Source organism: Anomaloglossus baeobatrachus, chromosome 2 (assembly GCF_048569485.1).
Source record: "Anomaloglossus baeobatrachus isolate aAnoBae1 chromosome 2, aAnoBae1.hap1, whole genome shotgun sequence".
NCBI lineage: Eukaryota > Metazoa > Chordata > Amphibia > Anura > Aromobatidae > Anomaloglossus > Anomaloglossus baeobatrachus.
The window spans coordinates 4,540,887-4,566,944 of record NC_134354.1 but is presented as its reverse complement, the minus strand read 5'-3'; the positions used below and the strand labels follow the sequence as shown (position 1 = coordinate 4,566,944).

At 54.3% G+C, this 26,058-nt stretch overlaps 1 protein-coding gene across 1 annotated transcript in view; it reads right to left on the bottom strand.

Annotated features, from left to right (window-relative positions):
• The window catches only part of LOC142280581 (uncharacterized), a 37,237-nt gene extending 15,540 nt beyond the window's left edge, over positions 1-21,697 (bottom strand). The window contains exons 1-2 of the mRNA XM_075332755.1: positions 21,403-21,697; positions 20,896-21,168 (exon numbers count right to left, since the gene is read on the bottom strand). Of these exons, the coding sequence (XP_075188870.1) occupies positions 20,896-21,168; positions 21,403-21,469 (340 nt within the window). The 5' untranslated portion in view covers positions 21,470-21,697. The remainder of the gene's footprint in view (positions 1-20,895; positions 21,169-21,402) is intronic.
• Between the last annotated feature and the right edge of the window lie 4,361 nt (positions 21,698-26,058).

Sequence of the window (26,058 nt, the reverse complement as noted above, 5' to 3'; positions counted from 1 at the left end):
GGACACTGCAGTCACACTGCAGGCGCACCCACGCGGACACTGCAGTCACACTGCATGCGCACCCACGCGGACACTGCAGTCACACTGCAGGCGCACCCACGCGGACACTGCAGTCACACTGCAGGCGCACCCACGCGGACACTGCAGTCACACTGCAGGCGCACCCACGCGGACACTGCAGTCACACTGCAGGCGCACCCACGTGGACACTGCAGTCACACTGCAGGCGCACCCACGCGGACACTGCAGTCACATTGCATGCGCACCCACACTGACACTTGGAGTGCTACTCTGCTCCTCCAGTGTCAGGACACGTGCAGAAATGCTAAGTGATTTTTAGACAGCACTGACTCTCACCTAAGGGCGAGGGACTGTCTTTAATATGCAAATAGGACGGTGCACATCTGCACCAAGACATCGGCCGCACCAGGGGGGACAGAACAGTCTGCATATATATAATATTAAGTTAAAACTGTACATGCCAGAGCGACGTCCCCTGTATAAGTGTCTGCAGATTAATTGGCATTTTGGGAGTAAAAGTAAAATGTCATCGCTCTTAGCAACACATTGTCCTGCGTCTCCCAGGACTCCCCTCTTGTCTGGTCTGCTGCAGCACACACTGCAATGGTGCCCGTATAGGGAATCTGTCACCAGGTTTTGCTCCCCCATCTGAGAGCAGCATAATGTAGAGACAGAGCCCCTGATTCCAGCAATGTGTCACTTACTGAGCTGTTTGCTGTCATTTTCTCTGCTGCAGATCTCGCAGTTATACAGAGCTCATGAATATGCTGGACTACCTGCAGCACACCAAGTAGTCCTGTAATGATAACATCACTGTTTAATCAGCAGTAGTTATCAAAACTACACTAAGCAGCCCAGTAAGTGACAACACTGGAATCAGGATCTCTGCCCCTACATTATGCTGCTCTCAAATTAGGTGGCAAAAACCTGGTGACAGACTCATAATTCTCACTAAAGAGTAACCACCCTAAGTAAGCCCAAGACTGTGCCCAAGAATAAATAATTGCCCATCACTGAGCTCACAGCACAAAGAATGACCTCACACCGCGTCACTTATAGTATACAGCCTCCACATTCTCTCCTATAACATTTCCACTACACTGCCCCCTCACATGAAACCCCCCCCCACTGCCCCCACCTCTCCATGCAGCCCCCACTTCACTGCCCCCCTCATGATGTCCCCACTCTATTATGAACCCTTCTGCTTCACATTCTGTATACCCAGCCCTTCCAGGCTCCTAACTGAGCGCTCCCCATGCTGCCCCTTCTCCATATCAAGCCCCCTCCATACCGAGCCCACCATGGTTCCCCTTCCATACAGAGTACCCCCCCATGCTTTCCCATTCTCCATACCATGCCCCCCGTGCTACCCCATTCTCCATACCATGCCCCCACCCCGTGCTACCCCTTTCTCCATACCATGCCCCCCCCGTGCTACCCCATTCTCCATACCATGCCCCCCCGTGCTACCCCATTCTCCATACCATGCCCCCCCCCGTGCTACCCCATTCTCCATACCATGCCCCCCCCGTGCTACCCCATTCTCCATACCATGCCCCCCCGTGCTACCCCATTCTCCATACCATGCCCCCCCCCCGTGCTACCCCATTCTCCATACCATGCCCCCCCCCCGTGCTACCCCATTCTCCATACCATGCCTCTCATTCTCCATGCTGTAACTCCCATTTGCTATACTGTCCACCACCCTCCCTCATTTTCCCTCCCCCCCCCCATTTTCCCATTCTGCTCCATCCCCCATGCTGCGCCCCCACATCATGCTCCATCCCCATGTTGCGCCCCCACATCATGCTTCATCCCCCCCATCCTCCATGTTGCGCCCCCACATCAGGCTTCATCCCCCCCATCCTCCATGTTGCGCCCCACATCATGCTTCATCCCCCCCATCCTCCATGTTGCGCCCCCACATCATGCTTCATCCCCCCCATCCTCCATGTTGCGCCCCCACATCATGCTTCATCCCCCCCATCCTCCATGTTGCGCCCCCACATCATGCTTCATCCCCCCCATCCTCCATGTTGCGCCCCCACATCATGCTTCATCCCCCCCATCCTCCATGTTGCGCCCCCACATCATGCTTCATCCCCCCCATCCTCCATGTTGCGCCCCCACATCATGCTTCATCCCCCCCATCCTCCATGTTGCGCCCCCACATCATGCTTCATCCCCCCCATCCTCCATGTTGCGCCCCCACATCATGCTTCATCCCCCCCATCTTCCATGTTGCGCCCCCACATCATGCTTCATCCCCCCCATCCTCCATGTTGCGCCCCCACATCATGCTTCATCCCCCCCATCCTCCATGTTGCGCCCCCACATCATGCTTCATCCCCCCCATCCTCCATGTTGCGCCCCCACATCATGCTTCATCCCCCCCATGCCTCCATGTTGCGCCCCCACATCATGCTTCATCCCCCCCATCCTCCATGTTGCGCCCCCACATCATGCTTCATCCCCCCCATCCTCCATGTTGCGCCCCCACATCATGCTTCATCCCCCCCATCCTCCATGTTGCGCCCCCCACATCATGCTTCATCCCCCCCATCCTCCATGTTGCGCCCCCACATCATGCTTCATCCCCCCCATCCTCCATGTTGCGCCCCCACATCATGCTTCATCCCCCCCATCCTCCATGTTGCGCCCCCACATCATGCTTCATCCCCCCCATCCTCCATGTTGCGCCCCCACATCATGCTTCATCCCCCCCATCCTCCATGTTGCGCCCCCACATCATGCTTCATCCCCCCCATCCTCCATGTTGTGCCCCCACATCATGCTTCATCCCCCCCATCCTCCATGTTGCGCCCCCACATCATGCTTCATCCCCCCCATCCTCCATGTTGCGCCCCCACATCATGCTTCATCCCCCCCATCCTCCATGTTGCGCCCCCACATCATGCTTCATCCCCCCCATCCTCCATGTTGCGCCCCCACATCATGCTTCATCCCCCCCATCCTCCATGTTGCGCCCCCACATCATGCTTCATCCCCCCCATCCTCCATGTTGCGCCCCCACATCATGCTTCATCCCCCCCATCCTCCATGTTGCGCCCCCACATCATGCTTCATCCCCCCCATCCTCCATGTTGCGCCCCCACATCATGCTTCATCCCCCCCATCCTCCATGTTGCGCCCCCACATCATGCTTCATCCCCCCCATCCTCCATGTTGCGCCCCCACATCATGCTTCATCCCCCCCATCCTCCATGTTGCGCCCCCACATCATGCTTCATCCCCCCCATCCTCCATGTTGCGCCCCCACATCATGCTTCATCCCCCCCATCCTCCATGTTGCGCCCCCACATCATGCTTCATCCCCCCCATCCTCCATGTTGCGCCCCCACATCATGCTTCATCCCCCCCATCCTCCATGTTGCGCCCCCACATCATGCTTCATCCCCCCCATCCTCCATGTTGCGCCCCCACATCATGCTTCATCCCCCCCATCCTCCATGTTGCGCCCCCACATCATGCTTCATCCCCCCCATCCTCCATGTTGCGCCCCCACATCATGCTTCATCCCCCCCATCCTCCATGTTGCGCCCCCACATCATGCTTCATCCCCCCCCATCCTCCATGTTGCGCCCCCACATCATGCTTCATCCCCCCCATCCTCCATGTTGTGCCCCCACATCATGCTTCATCCCCCCCATCCTCCATGTTGCGCCCCCACATCATGCTTCATCCCCCCCATCCTCCATGTTGCGCCCCCACATCATGCTTCATCCCCCCCATCCTCCATGTTGCGCCCCCACATCATGCTTCATCCCCCCCATCCTCCATGTTGCGCCCCCACATCATGCTTCATCCCCCCCATCCTCCATGTTGCGCCCCCACATCATGCTTCATCCCCCCCATCCTCCATGTTGCGCCCCCACATCATGCTTCATCCCCCCCATCCTCCATGTTGCGCCCCCACATCATGCTTCATCCCCCCCATCCTCCATGTTGCGCCCCCACATCATGCTTCATCCCCCCCATCCTCCGTGTTGCGCCCCCACATCATGCTTCATCCCCCCCATCCTCCGTGTTGCGCCCCCACATCATGCTTCTTCCCCCCCATCCTCCATGTTGCGCCCCCACATCATGCTTCATCCCCCCATCCTCCATGTTGCGCCCCCACATCATGCTTCATCCCCCCCATCCTCCATGTTGCGCCCCCACATCATGCTTCATCCCCCCCATCCTCCATGTTGCGCCCCCACATCATGCTTCATCCCCCCCCATCCTCCATGTTGCGCCCCACATCATGCTTCATCCCCCCCATCCTCCATGTTGCGCCCCCACATCATGCTTCATCCCCCCCATCCTCCATGTTGCGCCCCCACATCATGCTTCATCCCCCCCATCCTCCATGTTGCGCCCCACATCATGCTTCATCCCCCCCATCCTCCATGTTGCGCCCCCACATCATGCTTCATCCCCCCCATCCTCCATGTTGCGCCCCCACATCATGCTTCATCCCCCCCATCCTCCATGTTGCGCCCCCACATCATGCTTCATCCCCCCCATCCTCCATGTTGCGCCCCCACATCATGCTTCATCCCCCCCATCCTCCATGTTGCGCCCCCACATCATGCTTCATCCCCCCCATCCTCCATGTTGCGCCCCCACATCATGCTTCATCCCCCCCATCCTCCATGTTGCGCCCCCACATCATGCTTCATCCCCCCCATCCTCCATGTTGCGCCCCCACATCATGCTTCATCCCCCCCATCCTCCATGTTGCGCCCCCACATCATGCTTCATCCCCCCCATCCTCCATGTTGCGCCCCCACATCATGCTTCATCCCCCCCATCCTCCATGTTGCGCCCCCACATCATGCTTCATCCCCCCCATCCTCCATGTTGCGCCCCCACATCATGCTTCATCCCCCCCCATCCTCCATGTTGCGCCCCCACATCATGCTTCATCATCCCCATCCTCCATGTTGCGCCCCCACATCATGCTTCATCCCCCCCATCCTCCATGTTGCGCCCCCACATCATGCTGCATCCCCCCCATCCTCCATGTTGCACCCCCACATCATGCTGCATCCCCCCCATCCTCCATGTTGCACCCCCACATCATGCTGCATCCCCCCCATCCTCCATGTTGCGCCCCCACATCATGCTGCATCCCCCCCATCCTCCATGTTGCGCCCCCACATCATGCTGCATCCCCCCCCATCCTCCATGTTGCACCCCCACATAATGCTGCATCCCCCCCATCCTCCATGTTGCGCCCCCACATCATGCTGCATCCCCCCCATCCTCCATGTTGCGCCCCCACATAATGCTGCATCCCCCCCATCCTCCATGTTGCGCCCCCATATCATGTTCCATCCCCCCATCCTCCATGTTGCGCCCCCATATCATGTTCCATCCCCCCATCCTCCATGTTGCGCCCCCATATCATGTTCCATCCCCCCATCCTCCATGTTGCGCCCCCATATCATGTTCCATCCCCCCATCCTCCATGTTGCGCCCCCATATCATGTTCCATCCCCCCATCCTCCATGTTGCGCCCCCATATCATGTTCCATCCCCCCATCCTCCATGTTGCGCCCCCATATCATGTTCCATCCCCCCATCCTCCATGTTGCGCCCCCATATCATGTTCCATCCCCCCATCCTCCATGTTGCGCCCCCCCCCCCGGGTTGCTTGTTCGGCGCTGTCTTCGGCTGTAAAGCGCTTACCTGCTCCAGGCGGCATCTCCGGCGGCTGCACCTCCCGTTCTTCCTCGGCGGCGGCTCCATGTCCCGTCCTCCTCTGGACATCTTCCTCGGCGGAGGCTCCATGTCCCGTCCTCCTCTGCGCGGCGCTGCCTCACGCTCCTGTGACCTCTGCACAGTGAGCGCACGGCAGCACGTCGGGGCGGGGAGCTGATTACAGCTCCTCTGACCCCGGAAGTAAGTGCCGGCACGCTCACAGTTTCATTTATATTCGCGCGTTACAGACGCGACTATAAATGACTGTGCGCCCCCTCCCTCCTCCAAAAAGGCGCCGGATTTAATAAAGAGTTTGGAGGAGGGAGGAAGATTTTAAAAAAAAAAATTTTTTTTTTTAAATTTTGGTTTGGGCGCCGCCCCCCTGGAAGGCGCCGCCCTAGGCACGTGCCCTCAAGTGCCTAATGGCAAATACGGCCCTGGGTACGGGATTGAAATAGACCAGGTGAGTGCTGCTAAGAGCAGTTCTACTATTCATATGTGAGGCCGTATGGCACATTTTATAAAAATATTTTAGTGTAGGACTGCCTCAAATGAGATTTGCCGTGATGTGGCGAGGCAGCTCAAGAAATTGCAATTTTTTGCCAAAAATCTCAAAATTTTTATAATAAGTACAGTTTGGAATGTTTAGTGCTGAAGTGCACATTTGGTGCTGGCTTTTTGTTTTTTCTGTAAGTGAGAGTGTAGGAGTGCGTTCACAGTGGCTGAAGAACAAGAAGCTGTGAGTGCAGAGTGTAGGAGCAAATTCACACTGGCCAGAGCACAAGACGCTGTAAGTGCAGAGTGTGGGAGCGCAAACACACTGGCCAGAGCACAAGATGCTGTAAGTGCAGAGTGTAGGAGTGCTGTGATTATCTGGAACCATGGAAGATCACAATGTATCATTTGCAAAAAAGATGACAACAGCATTGGCAACTAATCTGGCCGCCATCCCCTTACTAACCATCAACACCAGAAGTAGCTGAGGGGTGAACTAACATCCTATGCACCGCGGACCCAGCCGGAGAACTAGCTATCCTAAAGGAAGGAAGGATGAATAACTCTCTGCCTCAGAAATAGACCGCAAAAGGTATAGCAAGTCCCCCACATTCAAAGACTACGGTGATATAGGAAAACACAATACACAGATAGATGATAGGATTAGCAAAGGTGAGGCCCCACTAACTAAATAGGAAAGGATAGGAAAGGGGCTGATGGTGGCCAGAGAAAACCCTACAAAAACCAAAATACCTGATAGTACAAAAAGGTCTTCAGATTGCTCGATCTGCACTCCGTCCTATATCAGGCGCTCTTGTCAAACCATTGAACAGAAAACAGGAACAATTACAAATTCAAGAAGCAACAAACACTTGGACTTATAGGAGCAATACTCCAAAAATAGCTGCAGGGAGCTTCCCAGCTAAGCAACAGAGGGAAGATTCCTGCAAGCAAATAAACTGAAAACAACCACAGTAAATGACAACCCAGATAAGAACAAAAGAAAAAAACAACATAAGAAAGAACCAAGCACTTATCTGGGTAGATGTGGTCAGAAGCAAGATGAAAAGGCTGGTAAAGCACAGAACAAATGATAACCGGCCCAGACAGCCAGGAGACCAAGGATTAAATAGGCAGAGAGTTAGCAATGGAAACGCCCATTGCTCCAGCACACCTGATCTCTGTCCAAACCATTCCTGGCACAAGAGGGAGCCTCACAGCAGCAAAAGCATAACTGACATTCACAACAGACTGCATTCACACTGGCCAGAGCACAAGAAGCTGTAAGTGGAGAGTGTAGGAGCGCATTCACACTGGCCGGAACAAAAGAAGCTGTAAGGGCAGAGTGTATTAGCGCAGTCACACTGGCCGGAGCACAAAAAGCTGTAAATGCAGAGTGTAGGAGTGCGTTCACACTGGCTGGAGCACAAGAAGCTGTAAATGCAGAGTGTATGAGTGTGTTCACACTGGCCGGAGCACAAAAAGCTGTAAATGCAGAGTGTAGGAGTGCGTTCACACTGGCCGGAGCACAAAAAGCTGTAAATGCAGAGTGTAGGAGTGCGTTCACACTGGCCGGAGCACAAGAAGCTGTAAGTGCAGAGTGTAGGAGTGCGTTCACACTGGCCAGAGCACAAGAAGCTGTAAGTGTAGATGTTGCGGGCGGGGGCCGCTGCCACTTCTGGGGCCGCTCGTATCTGGGTTCGCTGCTGTGGCTCGAGTGGTGACTGGACCCGGGCTCGCACGGCCGTCCGTCCTCACAACCGTCGGAATGGGGAATATTTACAGGGGATTTGATGTGTCGGTGGCGCCACCCGTGGGTTGCATTGAGGGATGGTGACACCGCCGCTGCCTGGTGATGGGGCGCCCGGGGCTGATGGAGCGGGGCAGCAAGATGGGATTTCCTCCACGGGTAGGGGAGGTGTGGTCCCGGGGCCCATTGTCTGTACACGGGAGTAATGGCTGCTGGAGGTGGGGTGCCGCGTTGTACCGGGAATCAATGGTGTACTCACAGTTCAGTAATCACACACGAGTCCAGTGGTAAACCAAGTTGCCAGTGACCGGTCGACTTTGGTGGGTGTATTCAGGTCCCACACACGGGTGTAGTAAACAGGTGTCCCTTCCTCCTGCACTCTGTGTTTGTCTCTTCTGTGGGACGACTCCGCATGGAACGGGGAAGTCCACTCCCAATGCTGTGCATGTTTGGGAGCTGTGGCCCGCGAATCTGACCCTTGGGATTTCTGTGGGTTCTGACGGACACCCTATCCCCCACATTGGGCTTCCGTTTCGCTCTCTGGGCTTCTGGAGAACAAGGCCTGAAACCTCGTCCTCTGCTGGTAGATTAACAAGGGGCATGCAACTTTCCTCATCCTAGGGTCCAGGCAAGTGGTCTTTCTCCTTATAAGTGCGGGCAAGCACATCCGCTTTATGCTTTTCCCTGACAGCGATCTCCCTGCGCAGATGCTGTTGCCGCTCCCAGTACGGGGCACGGGTTCCGTGCTCCGCCTCCTGCTCAGGAGCCAGGCCCACTCGGATGCCCTCGGCGCCGGTGACGACCAGCCTTTCACATTGCCGTGGGCCCCATCGATCGGTGGCCTGCTCCGCCTCTCTGCAGGTACATTCCGGCTGCTCCACAGCCTGGGAGTGGCTGGCGCCGCAGCTGGGTTAGACTTCCGGTCGGGTGCCGCCTCTGTTGCGGCCGGGCGGACTGCCAGAGCCAACGTCATCAATGTCGCGGCCGGGCGGACTGCCGGAGCCGACGTCATCACTGTTGCGGCCGGGCGGACTGCTGAAGCCGACGTCATCACTGTTGCGCCGGCAGACTGCCGGGGCTGGGGAAGACATCCTCGGGGTTGCGGCCTGGCTCAGGCCAGATGGAATGTCATCAGGGTTGCGGCCTGGCTCGGGGCCGGAACAGGTGCCGGATCGGTGGTACAAGCGAGGCCCGAGGTCCCTGCTGTTGGGTCCTCCTCCGCAGACAAGTCGGGTTCCGCCACCGCAAGTTGGGATAGCAGAGCGATTGGGGCACTGGCCGTGGACACAGGTGACGAGGGAGGCGATGTGGCGAACATGGGCAGGCCGGACCCCTCAGCCGGGACGTCCGGTTCCTGAGGAACATAGGTGTGAGGGTCATTGCTTACCCACTCCTCCGAGGCCATCTCCATCTTGCGTGCCCGGACAGCTGCAGCCAGGCCCTTCATCTCAGTCATCCAACTCGTCAGGATGAAGTGAGCTTGGGCCTGGATCCTTCAGCACATCTTCTCCGTCTGCTCCTCAATCCAGTCGGCAGTCCCGGGATCGGGACACTCCACATGCTGGTTGCCGGACCGCTGAGACATCCTGCCACTTTGGTGTCCAGGAACGGAATTTTGCAGAATCGTGGTGTCCCTGCCCTTTATCCTCTCGGATCACAAGCCGCTCCTTCCTGCCCTCCCCCTTGGTTTTCGACAGTAGTCTCTCGGGACCCACTGTCCTTTTCAACTTCCTGCTTTGGGAGTCACCGGGTTCCGCCCCGCGTTCTTAGGGGGCGGGGTTCAACTTCGCGCCTTTTTCAAAGAAGAAGTTGACAATGTTGTTGTTCTTGGTGACAAAGATGGCGGGCAAGATGGCGGCGGTTCAAAATTTGGCAACGGTTCACGGTCTACGATTCAAAAGAAGGCGCACGTCATCCAAGTCTATAGATGGGGTAGGAATCCTGTTCGTGATGCCAGGTTCGGGTTGTTGCGGGTGGGGGCCGCTGCCGCTTCTGGTTCCGCTTGGATCCGGGTTCGCACGGCCGTCCATCCTCACAACCGTCGGAAGGGGAAATATTTACAGAGGATTTGATGTGTCTTTGACGCCACCTGTGGGTTGCGATGAGGAATGGTGACACCGCCGCTGCCTGGTGATGGGGCGCCCGGGGCTGATGGAGCGGGGCATCAAGATGGAATCCCCTCCACGGGTAGGGGAGGTGTAGTCCCGGGGCCCGTTGTCTGTACCCAGGAGTAATGGCTGCTGGAGGTGGCGTGCCGGGTTGGACCGGGGATCAATGGTGCACTCACAGTTCAGTAATCACACACGAGTCCAGTGGTAAACCAAGTTGCCAGTGACCGGTCGCCTTTTTTTGGGTGTATTCGGATCCCACACCCGGATGTAGTAAACAGGTGTCCCTTCCTCCTGCACTCTGTGTTTGTCTCTTCTGTGGGATGACTCCGCATGGAACGGGGAAGTCCACTCCCAGTACTGTGTATGTTTGGGAGCTGTGGCCCGCGAAATCTGACCCTTGGGATTTCTGTGGGTTCTGGCGGACACCCTATCCCCCGCGTTGGGCTTCCGTTTCGCTCTCTGGGCTTCTGGAGAACAAGGCCTGAAACCTAGTCCTCTGCTGGTAGATTAACAAGGGGCATGCAATCTTCCTTGTCCTAGGGTCCAGGTACCCCGTCTGTGCATAGCCTGCGGACCGGATTCCCGCTGTCGGCACCGACGGGCTACAACCATGCCCCGGTCCACTTAAGGTCTCTCGCGACCGGATCTCCGTCGCCTGTGGCCCTTTACTGTCTGCCACCTAGCCGGGTAGTCCAAGGGCCCCTACCCCTGACTACAATTCTATGCCTGCACTTCACTTCCACTCCCCTACAACTCCTCCACCGTTCAAACTCAAACTTCATCTACTGTGTTCCCGCCCCTGACATCTCAGGACCCCATGGTGGGCATTCTCATCCGCCTGATCCCACCCACTAGTGTCTTCTTATTATCATGAGGGGGTGGCTAGGCTTTAATGGCTGTGTGTTGTACCTGGGTGTGGGTTTTTGGTGGTATCAAGGAGGGTGGACCCCTTTTTTGTGACTACCTGGTTTTGCCAGGGCATCACACAGAGTGTGGGAGCGCGTTCACACTGGCCAGAGCACAAGAAACTGTAAGTGCAGAGTGTAGGAGCGCGTTCACACTGGCCGGAGCACAAGAAGCTGTAAGTGCAGAGTGTAGGAGTACATTTACACTGGCCGGAGCACAAGAAGCTGTAAGTGCAGAGTGTGGGAGCGCGTTCACACTGGCCAGAGCACAAGAAACTGTAAGTGCAGAGTGTAGGAGCGCGTTCACACTGGCCGGAGCACAAGAAGCTGTAAGTGCAGAGTGTAGGAGTACATTTACACTGGCCGGAGCACAAGAAGCTGTAAGTGCAGAGTGTGGGAGCGCGTTCACACTGGCCAGAGCACAAGAAGCTGTAAGTGCAGAGTGTGGGAGCGCGTTCACACTGGCCAGAGCACAAGAAGCTGTAAGTGCAGAGTGTAGGAGTGCGTTCACACTGGCCAGAGCACAAGAAACTGTAAGTGCAGAGTGTAGGAGCGCGTTCACACTGGCCGGAGCACAAGAAGCTGTAAGTGCAGAGTGTAGGAGTACATTTACACTGGCCGGAGCACAAGAAGCTGTAAGTGCAGAGTGTGGGAGCGCGTTCACACTGGCCGGAGCACAAGAAGCTGTAAGTGCAGAGTGTAGGAGTGCGTTCACACTGGCCAGAGCACAAGAAGCTGTAAGTGCAGAGTGTAGGAGCGCGTTCACACTGCCCAGAACACAAGAAGCTGTGAGTGCAGAGTGTTGAAGCGCGTTCACACTGGCCAGAGCACAAGAAGCTGTAAGTGCAGAGTGTAGAAGCGCGTTCACACTGGCCAGAGCACAAGAAGCTGTAAGTGCAGAGTGTGGGAGCGCGTTCACACTGGCCAGAGCACAAGAAGCTGTAAGTGCAGAGTGTTGAAGCGCGTTCACACTGGCCAGAGCACAAGAAGCTGTAAGTGCAGAGTGTAGGAGTGCGTTCACAGTGGCCGGAGCACAAGAAGCTGTAAGTGCAGAGTGTAGAAGCGCGTTCACACTGGCCAGAGCACAAGAAGCTGGAAGTGCACAGTGTAGGAACGCGTTCACACTGGCCGGAGCACAAGAAACTGTAAGTGCAGAGTGTAGGAGCGCGTTCACACTGGCCGGAGCACAAGAAGCTGTAAGTGCAGAGTGTAGGAGTACATTTACACTGGCCGGAGCACAAGAAGCTGTAAGTGCAGAGTGTGGGAGCGCGTTCACACTGGCCAGAGCACAAGAAACTGTAAGTGCAGAGTGTAGGAGCGCGTTCACACTGGCCGGAGCACAAGAAGCTGTAAGTGCAGAGTGTAGGAGTACATTTACACTGGCCGGAGCACAAGAAGCTGTAAGTGCAGAGTGTGGGAGCGCGTTCACACTGGCCAGAGCACAAGAAGCTGTAAGTGCAGAGTGTAGGAGTGCGTTCACACTGGCCAGAGCACAAGAAACTGTAAGTGCAGAGTGTAGGAGCGCGTTCACACTGGCCGGAGCACAAGAAGCTGTAAGTGCAGAGTGTAGGAGTACATTTACACTGGCCGGAGCACAAGAAGCTGTAAGTGCAGAGTGTGGGAGCGCGTTCACACTGGCCGGACCACAAGAAGCTGTAAGTGCAGAGTGTAGGAGTGCATTCACACTGGCCAGAGCACAAGAAGCTGTAAGTGCAGAGTGTAGGAGCGCGTTCACACTGCCCAGAACACAAGAAGCTGTAAGTGCAGAGTGTTGAAGCGCGTTCACACTGGCCAGAGCACAAGAAGCTGTAAGTGCAGAGTGTAGAATCGCGTTCACACTGGCCAGAGCACAAGAAGCTGTAAGTGCAGAGTGTGGGAGCGCGTTCACACTGGCCAGAGCACAAGAAGCTGTAAGTGCAGAGTGTTGAAGCGCGTTCACACTGGCCAGAGCACAAGAAGCTGTAAGTGCAGAGTGTAGAAGCGCGTTCACACTGGCCAGAGCACAAGAAGCTGGAAGTGCACAGTGTAGGAACGCGTTCACACTGGCCGGAGCACAAGAAACTGTAAGTGCAGAGTGTAGGAGCGCGTTCACACTGGCCAGAGCACAAGAAACTGTAAGTGCAGAGTGTAGGAGCGCATTCACACTGGCCGGAGCACAAGAAGCTGTAAGTGCAGAGTGTAGAAGCGCATTCACACTGGCCAGAGCACAAGAAGCTGTAAGTGCAGAGTGTAGGAGCGCGTTCACACTGGCCAGAGCACAAGAAGCTGTAAGTGCAGAGTGTAGAAGCGCGTTCACACTGGCCAGAGCACAAGAAACTGTAAGTGCAGAGTGTAGGAGCGCGTTCACACTGGCCAGAGCACAAGAAACTGTAAGTGCAGAGTGTAGGAGCGCGTTCACACTGGCTGAAGCACAAGAAGCTGTAAGTGCAGAGTGTAGGAGCGCGTTCACACTGGCCAGAGCACAAGAAACTGTAAGTGCAGAATGTAGAAGCGCGTTCACACTGGCCAGAGCACAAGAAGCTGTAAGTGCAGAGTGTAGGAGCGCATTCACACTGGCCAGAGCACAAGAAGCTGTAAGTGCAGAGTGTGGGAGCGCGTTCACACTGGCCAGATCACAAGAAGCTGTAAGTGCAGAGTGTGGGAGCGCGTTCACACTGGCCGAAGCACAAGAAGCTGTAAGTGCAGAGTGTAGGAGCGCGTTCACACTGGCCGGAGCACAAGAAGCTGTAAGTGCAGAGTGTAGGAGCGCGTTCACACTGGCCAGAGCACAAGAAGCTGTAAGTGCAGAGTGTAGGAGTGCGTTCACACTGGCCGGAGCACAAGAAGCTGTAAGTGCAGAGTGTAGGAGTGCGTTCACACTGGCCGGAGCACAAGAAGCTGAAAGTGCAGAGTGTAGGAGCGCGTTCACACTGGCCAGAGCACAAGAAGCTGTAAGAGCAGAGTGTAGAAGCGCGTTCACACTGGCCGGAGCACAAGAAGCTGTAAGGGTATGTGCGCACGTTGCTTTTTACCTGCTTTTTACCTGCTTTTTTGCTGCTTTTTCTTCTGCGCTGTTTAATGCCAAAATGGATGTGTTCTTCTATTCAAGCAAAGTCTATGGGAATTTGGGTTTCTTGTTCACACTATGTTGTTCAAAATGCTGCCTTTTAGTGGCAGAACTTTGGTCAAAAACTCAGCTTTGCAGTGCAAAACCCAAATGGCAAAAACAATTGACATGTTGCTTCTTTGAAAAGCTGAGTTTTTGACCAAAGTTCTGCCTCAAAAAGGCAGCATTTTGAACAACATAGTGTGAACAAGAAACCCAAATTCCCATAGACTTTGCTTGAATAGAAGAACACATCCATTTTGGCATTAAACAGCGCAGAAGAAAAAGCAGCAAAAAAGCAGGTAAAAAGCAGGTAAAAAGCAACGTGCGCACATACCCTAAGTGCAGAGTGTGGGAGCGCGTTCACACTGGCCAGATCACAAGAAGCTGTAAGTGCAGAGTGTGGGAGCGCGTTCACACTGGCCGAAGCACAAGAAGCTGTAAGTGCAGAGTGTAGGAGCGCGTTCACACTGGCCGGAGCACAAGAAGCTGTAAGTGCAGAGTGTAGGAGTGCATTCACACTGGCCGGAGCACAAGAAGCTGGAAGTGCAGAGTGTAGGAGCGCGTTCACACTGGCCAGAGCACAAGAAGCTGTAAGTGCAGAGTGTAGGAGCGCGTTCACACTGGCCAGAGCACAAGAAGCTGTAAGTGCAGAGTGTAGGAGCGCGTTCACACTGGCCAGAGCACAAGAAGCTGTAAGTGCAGAGTGTAGGAGCGCGTTCACACTGGCCGGAGCACAAGAAGCTGGAAGTGCACAGTGTAGGAACGCGTTCACACTGGCCAGAGCACAAGAAGCTGTAAGTGCAGAGTGTAGGAGTAGATTCACACTGCGGACACTAACAGACAAGATAAACAAATCCCCTTGACTCTTATCTATGTACACAGCATGGGGAGGTACAAGATTGAGGGTCCATTCTGATGGGGGCTCCTTGTTGTGGGGGGGTGTTGGATTTTACACTCTTTTCATCATAATACTGTCAGCGAAGACCCCGATGTTATTTACTGCACTGTCTCTGCTCATTGTTAGGTTCTGTTTGTCACAGTGTGAATGAGCACCTGCACAGATATTAACCGCAGCTCATTTATTTGGTTTTGCAGTCAGTGTCATGTATATATGTGTGCCCCGTGGGGTCACATTGTAGAGGAGCAGTGACTGTGTGCCCTTGGGGTCAGATTGTGGAGGGGCAATGACTGTGTGCCCCCGCTGTCAGATTGTGGAGGGGCGGTGACTGTGTGCCCCATGGGGTCAGATTGTAGAGGAGCAGTGACTGTGTACCCGTGGGGCCAGATTGTGGAGGGGCAATGACTGTGTGTTCCCCGCTGTCAGATTGTGGAGGGGCGGTGACTGTGTGCCCCATGGGGTCAGATTGTAGAGGCGAAGGTGACTGTGTGTCCCCCTGCAGAGTCACATTATGGAGGGGTGATGACTGTGTGCCCTGCGGTGTCACATTGTAGAGGAGGCAGTGACTGTGTATCCTGCGGGGTCACATTGTAGAGGAGGCAGTGACTGTGTGTCCTGCGGGGTCACATTGTAGAGGAGGCAGTGACTGTGTATCCTGCGGGGTCACATTGTAGAGGAGGCAGTGACTGTGTATCCTGCGGGGTCACATTGTAGAGGAGGCGGTGACTGTGTGTCCTGCAGAGTCACATTGTAGAGGAGGCGGTGACTGTGTGTCCTGCAGGGTCACATTGTAGAGGAGGCAGTGACTGTGTATCCTGCGGGGTCACATTGTAGAGGGGGCGAAGACTGGGTGCTCTAAGGTGTCCCATTTTAGAGGGGACAGTGCATGTGTGCCCTGCGGGGTCAGATTGTGAAGGGGCTGTGACTGTGTGCCCTGCGGGGTCAGATTGTGGAGGGGGCGATGACTGTGTGCCCTGTGGAGTCACATTGTAGAGGAGGCAGTGACTATGTGCCCTGTGGGGTCAGATTGTAGAAGAGGCAGTGACTGTGTGCCTCGCGGGGTCACATTGTAGAGGAGGCAGTGACTGTGCCTTGCGGGGTCACATTTTAGAGGAGGCAGCGACTGTGTGTCCTGCGTGGTCACATTGTAGAGGAGGCAGTGACTGTATGTCTTGCGGGGTCACATTGTAGAGGAGGCAGTGACTGTATGTCTTGCGGGGTCACATTGTAGAGGAGGCAGTGACTGTGTGCCCTGTGGGGTCAGATTGTAGAAGAGGCAGTGACTGTGTGCCTCGCGGGGTCACATTGTAGAGGAGGCAGTGACTGTGCCTTGCGGAGTCACATTTTAGAGGAGGCAGCGACTGTGTGTCCTGCGTGGTCACATTGTAGAGGAGGCAGTGACTGTATGTCTTGCGGGGTCACATTGTAGAGGAGGCAGTGACTGTATGTCTTGCGGGGTCACATTGTAGAGGAGGCAGTGACTGTGCCTTGCGGGGTCACATTTTAGAGGAGGCAGCGACTGTGTGTCCTGCGTGGTCACATTGTAGAGGAGGCAGTGACTGTATGTCTTGCGGGGTCACATTGTAGAGGAGGCAGTGACTGTATGTCTTGCGGGGTCACATTGTAGAGGAGGCAGTGACTGTGTTCCTCGTGGAGTCACATTGTAGAGGAGGCGGTGACTGTGTATCCTGCGGGGTCACATTGTAGAGGAGGCAGTGACTGTGTGTCCTGCGGGGTCACATTGTAGAGGAGGCGGTGACTGTGTGTCCTGCAGGGTCACATTGTAGAGGAGGCAGTGACTGTGTATCCTGCAGGGTCACATTGTAGAGAGGGCGAAGACTGGGTGCTCTAAGGTGTCAGATTGTGAAGGGGCTGTGATTGTGTGTCCTGCGGGGTCAGATTGTGGAGGGGGCGATGACTGTGTGCCCTGTGGAGTCACATTGTAGAGGAGGCAGTGACTGTGTGTCTCGTGGAGTTACATTGTAGAGGAGGCAGTGACTGTGTGCCCTGTGGGGTCAGATTGTAGAGGGGGCAGTGACTGTGTGCCTCGCGGGGTCACATTGTAGAGGAGGCAGTGACTGTGTGCCTTGCGGGGTCACATTTTAGAGGAGGCAGTGACTGTGTGTCCTGCGGGGTCACATTGTAGAGGAGGCAGTGACTGTGTGTCCTGCGGCGTCACATTGTAGAGGAGGCAGTGACTATGTCCTGCGGGGTCACATTGTAGAGGAGGCAGTGACTGTGAGCCTCACGGTGTCACATTGTAGAGGAGGCAGTGACTGTGTTCCTCGTGGAGTCACATTGTAGAGGAGGCAGTGACTGTGTGTCCTGCGGAGTCACATTGTAGAGGAGGCAGTGACTGTGTGCCTCACGGTGTCACATTGTAGAGGAGGCAGTGACTGTGTTCCTCGTGAAGTCACATTGTAGAGAAGGCAGTGACTGTGTGTCCTGCGGCGTCACATTGTAGAGGAGGCAGTGACTGTGTGTTCTGCGGGGTCATATTGTAGAGGAGGCAGTGACTGTGTGTTCTGCGGGGTCATATTGTAGAGGAGGCAGTGACTGTGTGCCCTGCGGCGTCACATTGTAGAGGGGACAGTGCCCTGTTGAGTTACATTGTAGAGGAGGCAGTGACTGTGTGCCCCGTTGGGTCAGATTGTAGAGGAGGCAGTGACTCTGTGCCCTGGGGGGGGGGGTGTCACATTGTGGAGGGGGCAGTGACGTGATTGTGTGTCCCGCGGAGTCACATTGTAGAGGGGACAGTGCCAGTGTGCCCTGCGGGGTCAGTTTGTGGAGGGGACAGTGCCTGTGTGCCATGCGGGATCAGATTTTGGAGGGGGCGATGACTGTGGGCCCTGTGGGGTCAATTTGTAGAAGAGGCAGTGACTGTGTGCCTCGCGGGGTGAGATTGTAGAGTAGGCAGTGACTGTGTGCCCCGCAGGCTCACATTGTAGAGGAGGCGGTGACTGTGTGCCCCGGAGGGGGTCACATTGTGGAGGGGGCAGTAACTGTGTGCTCGGAGAGGGGGTCACATTGTGGAGGGGGCAGTGACTGTGTGTCCCGCGGAGTCACATTGTAGAGGGGACAGTGACTGTGTGCCCCGGGGGGGTCTCATTGTGGAGGCAGCAGTGACCGTGTGTTCGGGGGTCACATTGTAGAGCGGCAGTGACTGTGTGCCCCGCAGGCTCACTTTGTAGAGGAGGCAGTGACTGTGTGCCCGGCAGGCTAACATTGTATAGGAGGCAGTGACTGTGTGCCTCGCGGGGTCACATTGTAGAGGAGGCAGTGACTGTGTGCCGCAGGGAGGTCAGATTGTGGAAGAGGCAGTAACTGTGTGCTCGGTGGGGTCACATTGTGGAGGGGGCAGTGACTGTGTGTCCCGCGGAGTAACATTGTAGAGGGAACAGTGACTGTGTGCCTTGCAGGCTCACATTGTAGAGGAGGCAGTGACTGTGTGCCTCGCGGGGTCACATTGTAGAGGGGGCGATGACTGGGTGCCACGCGGGGTCACATTGTAGAGCGGCAGTGACTGTGTGCCCTGCGGGGTCACATTGTAGAGGGGGCAGTGACTGTGTGCCACGCAGGGTCACATTGTAGAGGGGGCAGTGACTGTGTGCCTCGCGGGGTCACATTGTAGAGGGGGCAGTGACTGTGTGCCCGGCAGGCTCACATTGTAGAGGAGGCAGTGACTGTGTGCCTCGCGGGGTCACATTGTAGAGGAGGCAGTGACTGTGTGCCGCAGGGAGGTCAGATTGTGGAAGAGGCAGTAACTGTGTGCTCGGTGGGGTCACATTGTGGAGGGGGCAGTGACTGTGTGTCCCGCGGAGTAACATTGTAGAGGGAACAGTGACTGTGTGCCTTGCAGGCTCACATTGTAGAGGAGGCAGTGACTGTGTGCCTCGCGGGGTCACATTGTAGAGGGGGCGATGACTGGGTGCCACGCGGGGTCACATTGTAGAGCGGCAGTGACTGTGTGCCCTGCGGGGTCACATTGTAGAGGGGGCAGTGACTGTGTGCCACGCGGGGTCACATTGTAGAGGGGGCAGTGACTGTGTGCCTCGCGGGGTCACATTGTAGAGGAGGCAGTGACTGTGTGCCCCGCAGGCTCACATTGTAGAGGAGGCGGTGACTGTGTGCCCCGGAGGGGGTCACATTGTGGAGGGGGCAGTAACTGTGTGCTCGGAGAGGGGGTCACATTGTGGAGGGGGCAGTGACTGTGTGTCCCGCGGAGTCACATTGTAGAGGGGACAGTGACTGTGTGCCCCGGGGGGGTCTCATTGTGGAGGCAGCAGTGACCGTGTGTTCGGGGGTCACATTGTAGAGCGGCAGTGACTGTGTGCCCCGCAGGCTCACTTTGTAGAGGAGGCAGTGACTGTGTGCCCGGCAGGCTAACATTGTAGAGGAGGCAGTGACTGTGTGCCTCGCGGGGTCACATTGTAGAGGAGGCAGTGACTGTGTGCCGCAGGGAGGTCAGATTGTGGAAGAGGCAGTAACTGTGTGCTCGGTGGGGTCACATTGTGGAGGGGGCAGTGACTGTGTGTCCCGCGGAGTAACATTGTAGAGGGAACAGTGACTGTGTGCCTTGCAGGCTCACATTGTAGAGGAGGCAGTGACTGTGTGCCTCGCGGGGTCACATTGTAGAGGGGGCGATGACTGGGTGCCACGCGGGGTCACATTGTAGAGCGGCAGTGACTGTGTGCCCTGCGGGGTCACATTGTAGAGGGGGCAGTGACTGTGTGCCACGCAGGGTCACATTGTAGAGGGGGCAGTGACTGTGTGCCTCGCGGGGTCACATTGTAGAGGGGGCAGTGACTGTGTGCCCGGCAGGCTCACATTGTAGAGGAGGCAGTGACTGTGTGCCTCGCGGGGTCACATTGTAGAGGAGGCAGTGACTGTGTGCCGCAGGGAGGTCAGATTGTGGAAGAGGCAGTAACTGTGTGCTCGGTGGGGTCACATTGTGGAGGGGGCAGTGACTGTGTGTCCCGCGGAGTAACATTGTAGAGGGAACAGTGACTGTGTGCCTTGCAGGCTCACATTGTAGAGGAGGCAGTGACTGTGTGCCTCGCGGGGTCACATTGTAGAGGGGGCGATGACTGGGTGCCACGCGGGGTCACATTGTATAGCGGCAGTGACTGTGTGCCCTGCGGGGTCACATTGTAGAGGGGGCAGTGACTGTGTGCCACGCGGGGTCACATTGTAGAGGGGGCAGTGACTGTGTGCCTCGCGGGGTCACATTGTAGAGGAGGCAGTGACTGTGTGCCCGGCAGGCTCACATTGTAGAGGAGGCAGTGACTGTGTGCCTCGCGGGGTCACATTGTAGAGGGGGCAGTGACTGTGTGCCACACGGGGTCACATTGTAGAGGGGGCAGTGACTGTGTGCCTCGCGGGGTCACATTGTAGAGGGAGCGATGACTGGGTGCCACGCGGGGTCACATTGTAGAGCGGCAGTGACTGTGTGCCCTGCGGGGTCACATTATAGAGGGGGCGATGACTGGGTGCCACGCGGGGTCACATTGTAGAGCGGCAGTGACTGTGTGCCCTGCGGGGTCACATTATAGAGGGGACAGTGACTGTGTGTCCCGCGGAGTCACATTGTAAAGGGGACAGTGACTGTGGGGCCCGCAGGCTCACATTGTAGAGGAGGCAGTGACGGTGTACCTCGCAGGGTCGCATTGTAGAGCGGCAGTGACTGTGTGCCCTGCGGGGTCACCTTGTAGAGGGGGCAGTGACTGGGTGCCACGCGGGGTCACATTGTAGAGGGGGCAGTGACTGGGTGCCACGCGGGGTCACATTGTGGAGGAGGCAGTGACTGTGTGCCCTGTGGGGTCACACTGTAGAGGGGGCGGTGACTGGGTGCCTCTTATGGTCACTTTAGGGGTTCGTACCTCACCGGATGACATTGTAGAGCGGTCTGTAAATCTTACCATTGACGTACAAGAAGATACCGCTGTAGAGGATGGGGGACAGGGAAGAGTTGAGGGTCCGCGCTGAGTATATCCCTTCATCTGCTTTCTGTATATGCCGTAAGAAGAGGCTGCCATTACTGAAGACATGAGATCGCCTGGTGCAGCCGAGGATGCACACCCCCATGGACACATAGCCCACCTCCTCTTCTCCCTTGCTCCACACAACCTGTTTTGGGTGATCCGAGGACGTGCTCTCCAGGTTGAGGTCAATCACATGATCTGTAAAGACATCTAAACATAATGCATAAGTCAATGATGGGAGATTTCAGGGTTCTTGTGCATGGGGCCAATGTCTCAGCTCCTGCGGGGCCACACTACTCTGACACATTGTGATGGACCCCGAGGATGAGGACAGTCGACACATATATTTGTATCTTGCACAGCATGAGCCGATCTGGTCTGTCTCTGTGGTCATGGCGCAGTGCCCTCCGAGGTCCATGGCCAGTAGACCCCTCAGGTACCTACCTACAACTTGCAGCAGGATCTCAGCATGGTGGACGAGGACTCCAGACTTGTCATACACATCAGCCATGTATGTGCCCTCATCATCTCTCCGTACACGCTCCAGGAAGAGACTCCCATTGGAGAACACGTAGGACGTCTCACTGCAGCCATATGTACATTGTCCCCTGCGGATTCTGCCTTTCAGCGCCCCCTCTTTTTTCCACAGCACCAGAAATGGAGGGTCCTGGGTCTGAAAACCAAGTGGTATCTGCAGGGAGGTCCCGTCATTCAGTGAGAGGGATAATCCGACATATGGAAGATCTGATGGGTACAGAGAAGTCCTGTTATTCTAGCTCATCACTAATAAAATGTAATTTATTTTATTTTACGGGTGCTGGAGGCTGTTGTGATCTGCAGCTGCTTGTCTCTTTCTCAGGAGGGTCTGCTGCTTGTCTCAGTCTGCAATAAGTCAGCTGCTTGTCTCTGTCTCGGGAGGGTCAGCTGCTTGTCTCTGTCTCAGGAGGGTCTGCTATTTGTCTCAGTCTGCAATAAGTCAGCTGCTTATCTCTGTCTCAGGAGGGTCTGCTGCTTGTCTCAGTCTCGGGAGGGTCAGCCGCTTGTCTCTAGATATATGGGGGGTCTGCTGCTTGTCTCTGTCTGCAATGAGTCAACTGCTTGTCTCTGTCTCTCTGCCTCTTGTCTCTGTCTCGGGAGGTGGATGAGAGACAGGTGTAGGGCTGGTGCTCCCAAACCCCTGCCAGTACAGACAAGACACAACTTGGAGACCTATCCTGGAGTCTAGAGATTTATAAACCTTTCAGGCAGACAGCAGGACAGTAGCATCAATTACCCCTACCCCATTTCCCCATAGTGTTTTTGCACAGCAGGGAGGTGTGGTCCATGCAACACACAGGATGTGGCCTGGCATTTCCATTTTAAAAAGTGAGCACACAGCAACCGTGCTTTCTGCAGCAGCACATCCAGGCTGGAATAGTGCCCTAGAAGTTTCTGTGCAACCAGGTTGAGCATGTGAGCCATGCAATGCACATGTAATGTCACCCAAGCATAGTGTAAGCACCAGGTTTGCACCATTATTGCACATGGCCTTCCCTGGCTCCAGGTTCAGTGGAGACAGCTATTGATCAAACTCGGCCTGGACAGTGGGTCACAACTCTGCAGCTGTGTCACCGCGTTCTCCAATGCATAGTCATTTAAGCACTGCCTGATAGCATTGACTTTTACACAGAATGTGGCCTGGCTTTTTCATTTTAAAAATTAAGAGATGAATGAGTGACAGGTGTAGGGCTGGTGCTCTCATACCCCTGGCACTACAGACAACAACCAACTTGGAAACCCTACTTGGAGTCTCCACATTTCTAAAAATTAAAGTCAGGCAAGAGGAAAAGTGGCAACAATTGGTGCACTCTACAAATAGGCCAACTAAGCAACCTGGTTGCGTGGGACCGGCACTGTAACAAGGCCTAAACCAACATTTTTGCCTTCACCAAAGACAGCAAGATAAAAGAAAGGCGTAGGCCTCTTCCTCCCCGACCTCTGAAACTGCAGTCAAAAGAGAATGTTGAAAACCGACTTAGAGTGTTGAGATTTAAAAACCTTTCAGGTAGACAGCAGTACTGTAGCATCAATTTCCCCCCTCCCCATAGGGCTTTAAAAGAGCAGGGAGGTACGGTCCATGCAACACACAGGCTGTGGCCCGGCATTTCAATTTTAAAAATGAAGACGATTAAATTAAATTCATTAAAAAAGCGCCCCTGAGGAAAACATTGCTTGAAACACGCGTCGGGGTATAGCGGTATTCAGGACTTGTGACCATCCTAAGGTATTGAGCCCCTATAATGATTTATATAATTTGGACTTATCCATATATTTTTGCCACTTGTTAAGCTTGGGGATGACTTTTAATCATATTTACATCTAAGATATACATAACTTTTACCATCTGGTCACTGTACTAGGCACTTTACAAAACCTGTTAATCCGCGGCTAATATTTGGGAAATTTATCCAGTCCAGTATTTATGTTTTTTTATTCTGCACGTGATATTTTTCATGTTAAAAATTAATAAAAATGTATATTTTTTATTATTAATTTGTCACTATCCCTTTCATTTGAATCTTTGGGGGTTCTTTTTTGGGGGGTGTTTGACCTGCATATCATTGTTAATGTGCCCTACCCCTTTCAAACAGATGTTTCACAACCCTGCGACCACACCTTTCAGACACCTGACACAAAAGATAAATAATTTATTTCCTGCCTGAGTTGGCAATATTGTGAAGGCTCTAAAAAGTTCAACTACCTAGAAATGTATTTCACTGCGTAATTTGGAACAGACACGGAAAAGTGCCAAGAAGACCTTTTTAGCTTGTTCAATAGCCAATATTCAGTAAGCACCACTAACAATACCTATACATGTATTTCCCTGCAGAATTTTCAGCAGGCAATTAAAATTGCCAAGAACCACTTTTTAGATACTTCCCTAGCAACTAGGCCACGCACGGCTAACTACCAATACCTATACATGTGTTTGCATACTTTTGAGCAGGCAGCAATACGTAGCAATACCTATTTACATGCTTCACTGGCAAATCTTTATCAGGCACTACAAGTAGCAATCCCTATTTCGATCATGAAATGCTGTATGCCGTTTTAGCCCCAGAGTTTCAATTTTCACAAGGGGAATAGGTATAAAAGGTCCCATAAGGCCATGTGCACAAGTTGAGTATTTTGTGACTATTTTACAGCAGTATTTGTAGCCAAAACCAGGAGAGGAACAATCAGAGGATTAGTATAATAGAAACAAGGGCACCATGTCTGCATTCTTTACCCACTCCTGGTTTTGGCTACAAATACTGAGGTAAAATACTGAGCTATATTGCTTTTGATTTGATTTTAAGCTAATCTGTGCTATATTGTTCCCTAGAACACCCCTATATTATATTTTTTTGGGGGGGTGTGGAGACACGGGGCTCAGTGGGTGCTCTCGTCCACTAAAACCCGCCGCCTTTAGAAAGACAGCGTGGCTCAGGGCTCATCCCAACTGAACACCGGCCTCCTTAACCGTGGGCATAACACTACTCAGACAACACAGGGTGAGGGAACCACAATAATTAGACTTTATTGGATCCCCAAACAATTAACGGCACATAACACATAACCAGCAAAACACAAATGTAACGGGCAACAGAGTCTCACCCTTCCGCTGGCTCACCAAGGATTTAGAATGTCCATGCCTCAGAGCTTCCAGGGCCGCTTACTCCAGTCCAGCAGCACCCCACTTTTGGCGGGCACCCACCGAGAAAGGAATAATGCCAGATTCAGGAAGCTGTGTGAGGTCTGCAAAGTCTGTAACAGGTGACTGAACTGTCCCAACCTGAGTGTCCTCCTTAGGTAGTCCTGGTTTGATGTTACAATCCTGGCAGCCGGAGTCGAAATCCCTAGGCTGTGGATATGGTCTCCAACCGGAACCGGGGTCCCTAGATTGAAGCCATAAGATATCCTGATCCTCTAGTCAGCTCCAAAGAGCTTAGACTGGATCCATCAGCATCCATCAACCTTCATCAACCCTGGTGGCTTAAAGAAGTCCCTTTTATAGCCATAACCTTCCCTTAGGATACACTGCGTCCTCATCGATTGGTTGGACAAGATTGCTTCTCCCATTGGATGAATTTCAAGCTGCATGGATAATGTTCATTTAAATGATGTGCATAGAAAGACTCAGTATATCTTCATGGAGTCGGCAAGTCACCGACTAGACAATGGCTACTAAGGTAATTACATTATCAGTACACAACTACAATACAATGATTACTGGAAAAGTCTGGAGAGCAATAGCTAAGCAAACATGACATAGCACACATAAGAACAATAGTCTGGCTTTCAGTGGCCAACACAATTACATTGAGTCAACAAGAGTCTTGTAAAAACAATGAGGGACTTCTCCCCCCCCCCCCCCCCCATCTATAAACAATCTATCCTGCTGTCTGGCTAAATTTTAAGAAACTTTAACCCATGAGAGTCCATGTCGTCACATTCCTCCCCCTTCTTAATATTAGCCAGACATGATAGGCTTCCGATCATCCTTCTCCTCTTGTCGGGATTGTCCTTTTTAATGGTGAGGTCAGCAACAGAGGCTTGCATCTATACACCTCCCCCTGATTACCTCCCCCAAGTTGAGCAGCCATATTGCGGAGAAGCCCTAAGGTGGGGTCCATGAGTAAGGCCTGTACAAATCTCCCACTATCAATCCCTCCCCAGTCAATAGCCACAGTGTGGTTAGGCTTACTCACGGTTCTTGGCTCAGAAGTGGATGATGGAGACCGGGAATGCAAACCATCCCTGGAAAAGATGTTAGAAAGATCCACATCAGGGTCCTGCTTGGCATGGAGGTGGGTGATGGCTGCTTCAAACTGACTGGATAGTCCTTGTCCTAGGTCATTCTCCAAAATGACTGGTGTGAGCAGGTAATTCACAAGCCCCACTTTCACTTCCCTTTGAGTCGTAATCGAAACAACAGGCTTGGTGGGGCCATCTATGAACCCCACTTCAACTTCCTCCTGGCTAGTCCCTGAAACAACAGGTGTGGGGAGGCTGTCCATAAACTCCATATGGACCTCTTTCTGGTCAGACCCCAAAATAACTGGTGTGGGGACGGTGTCC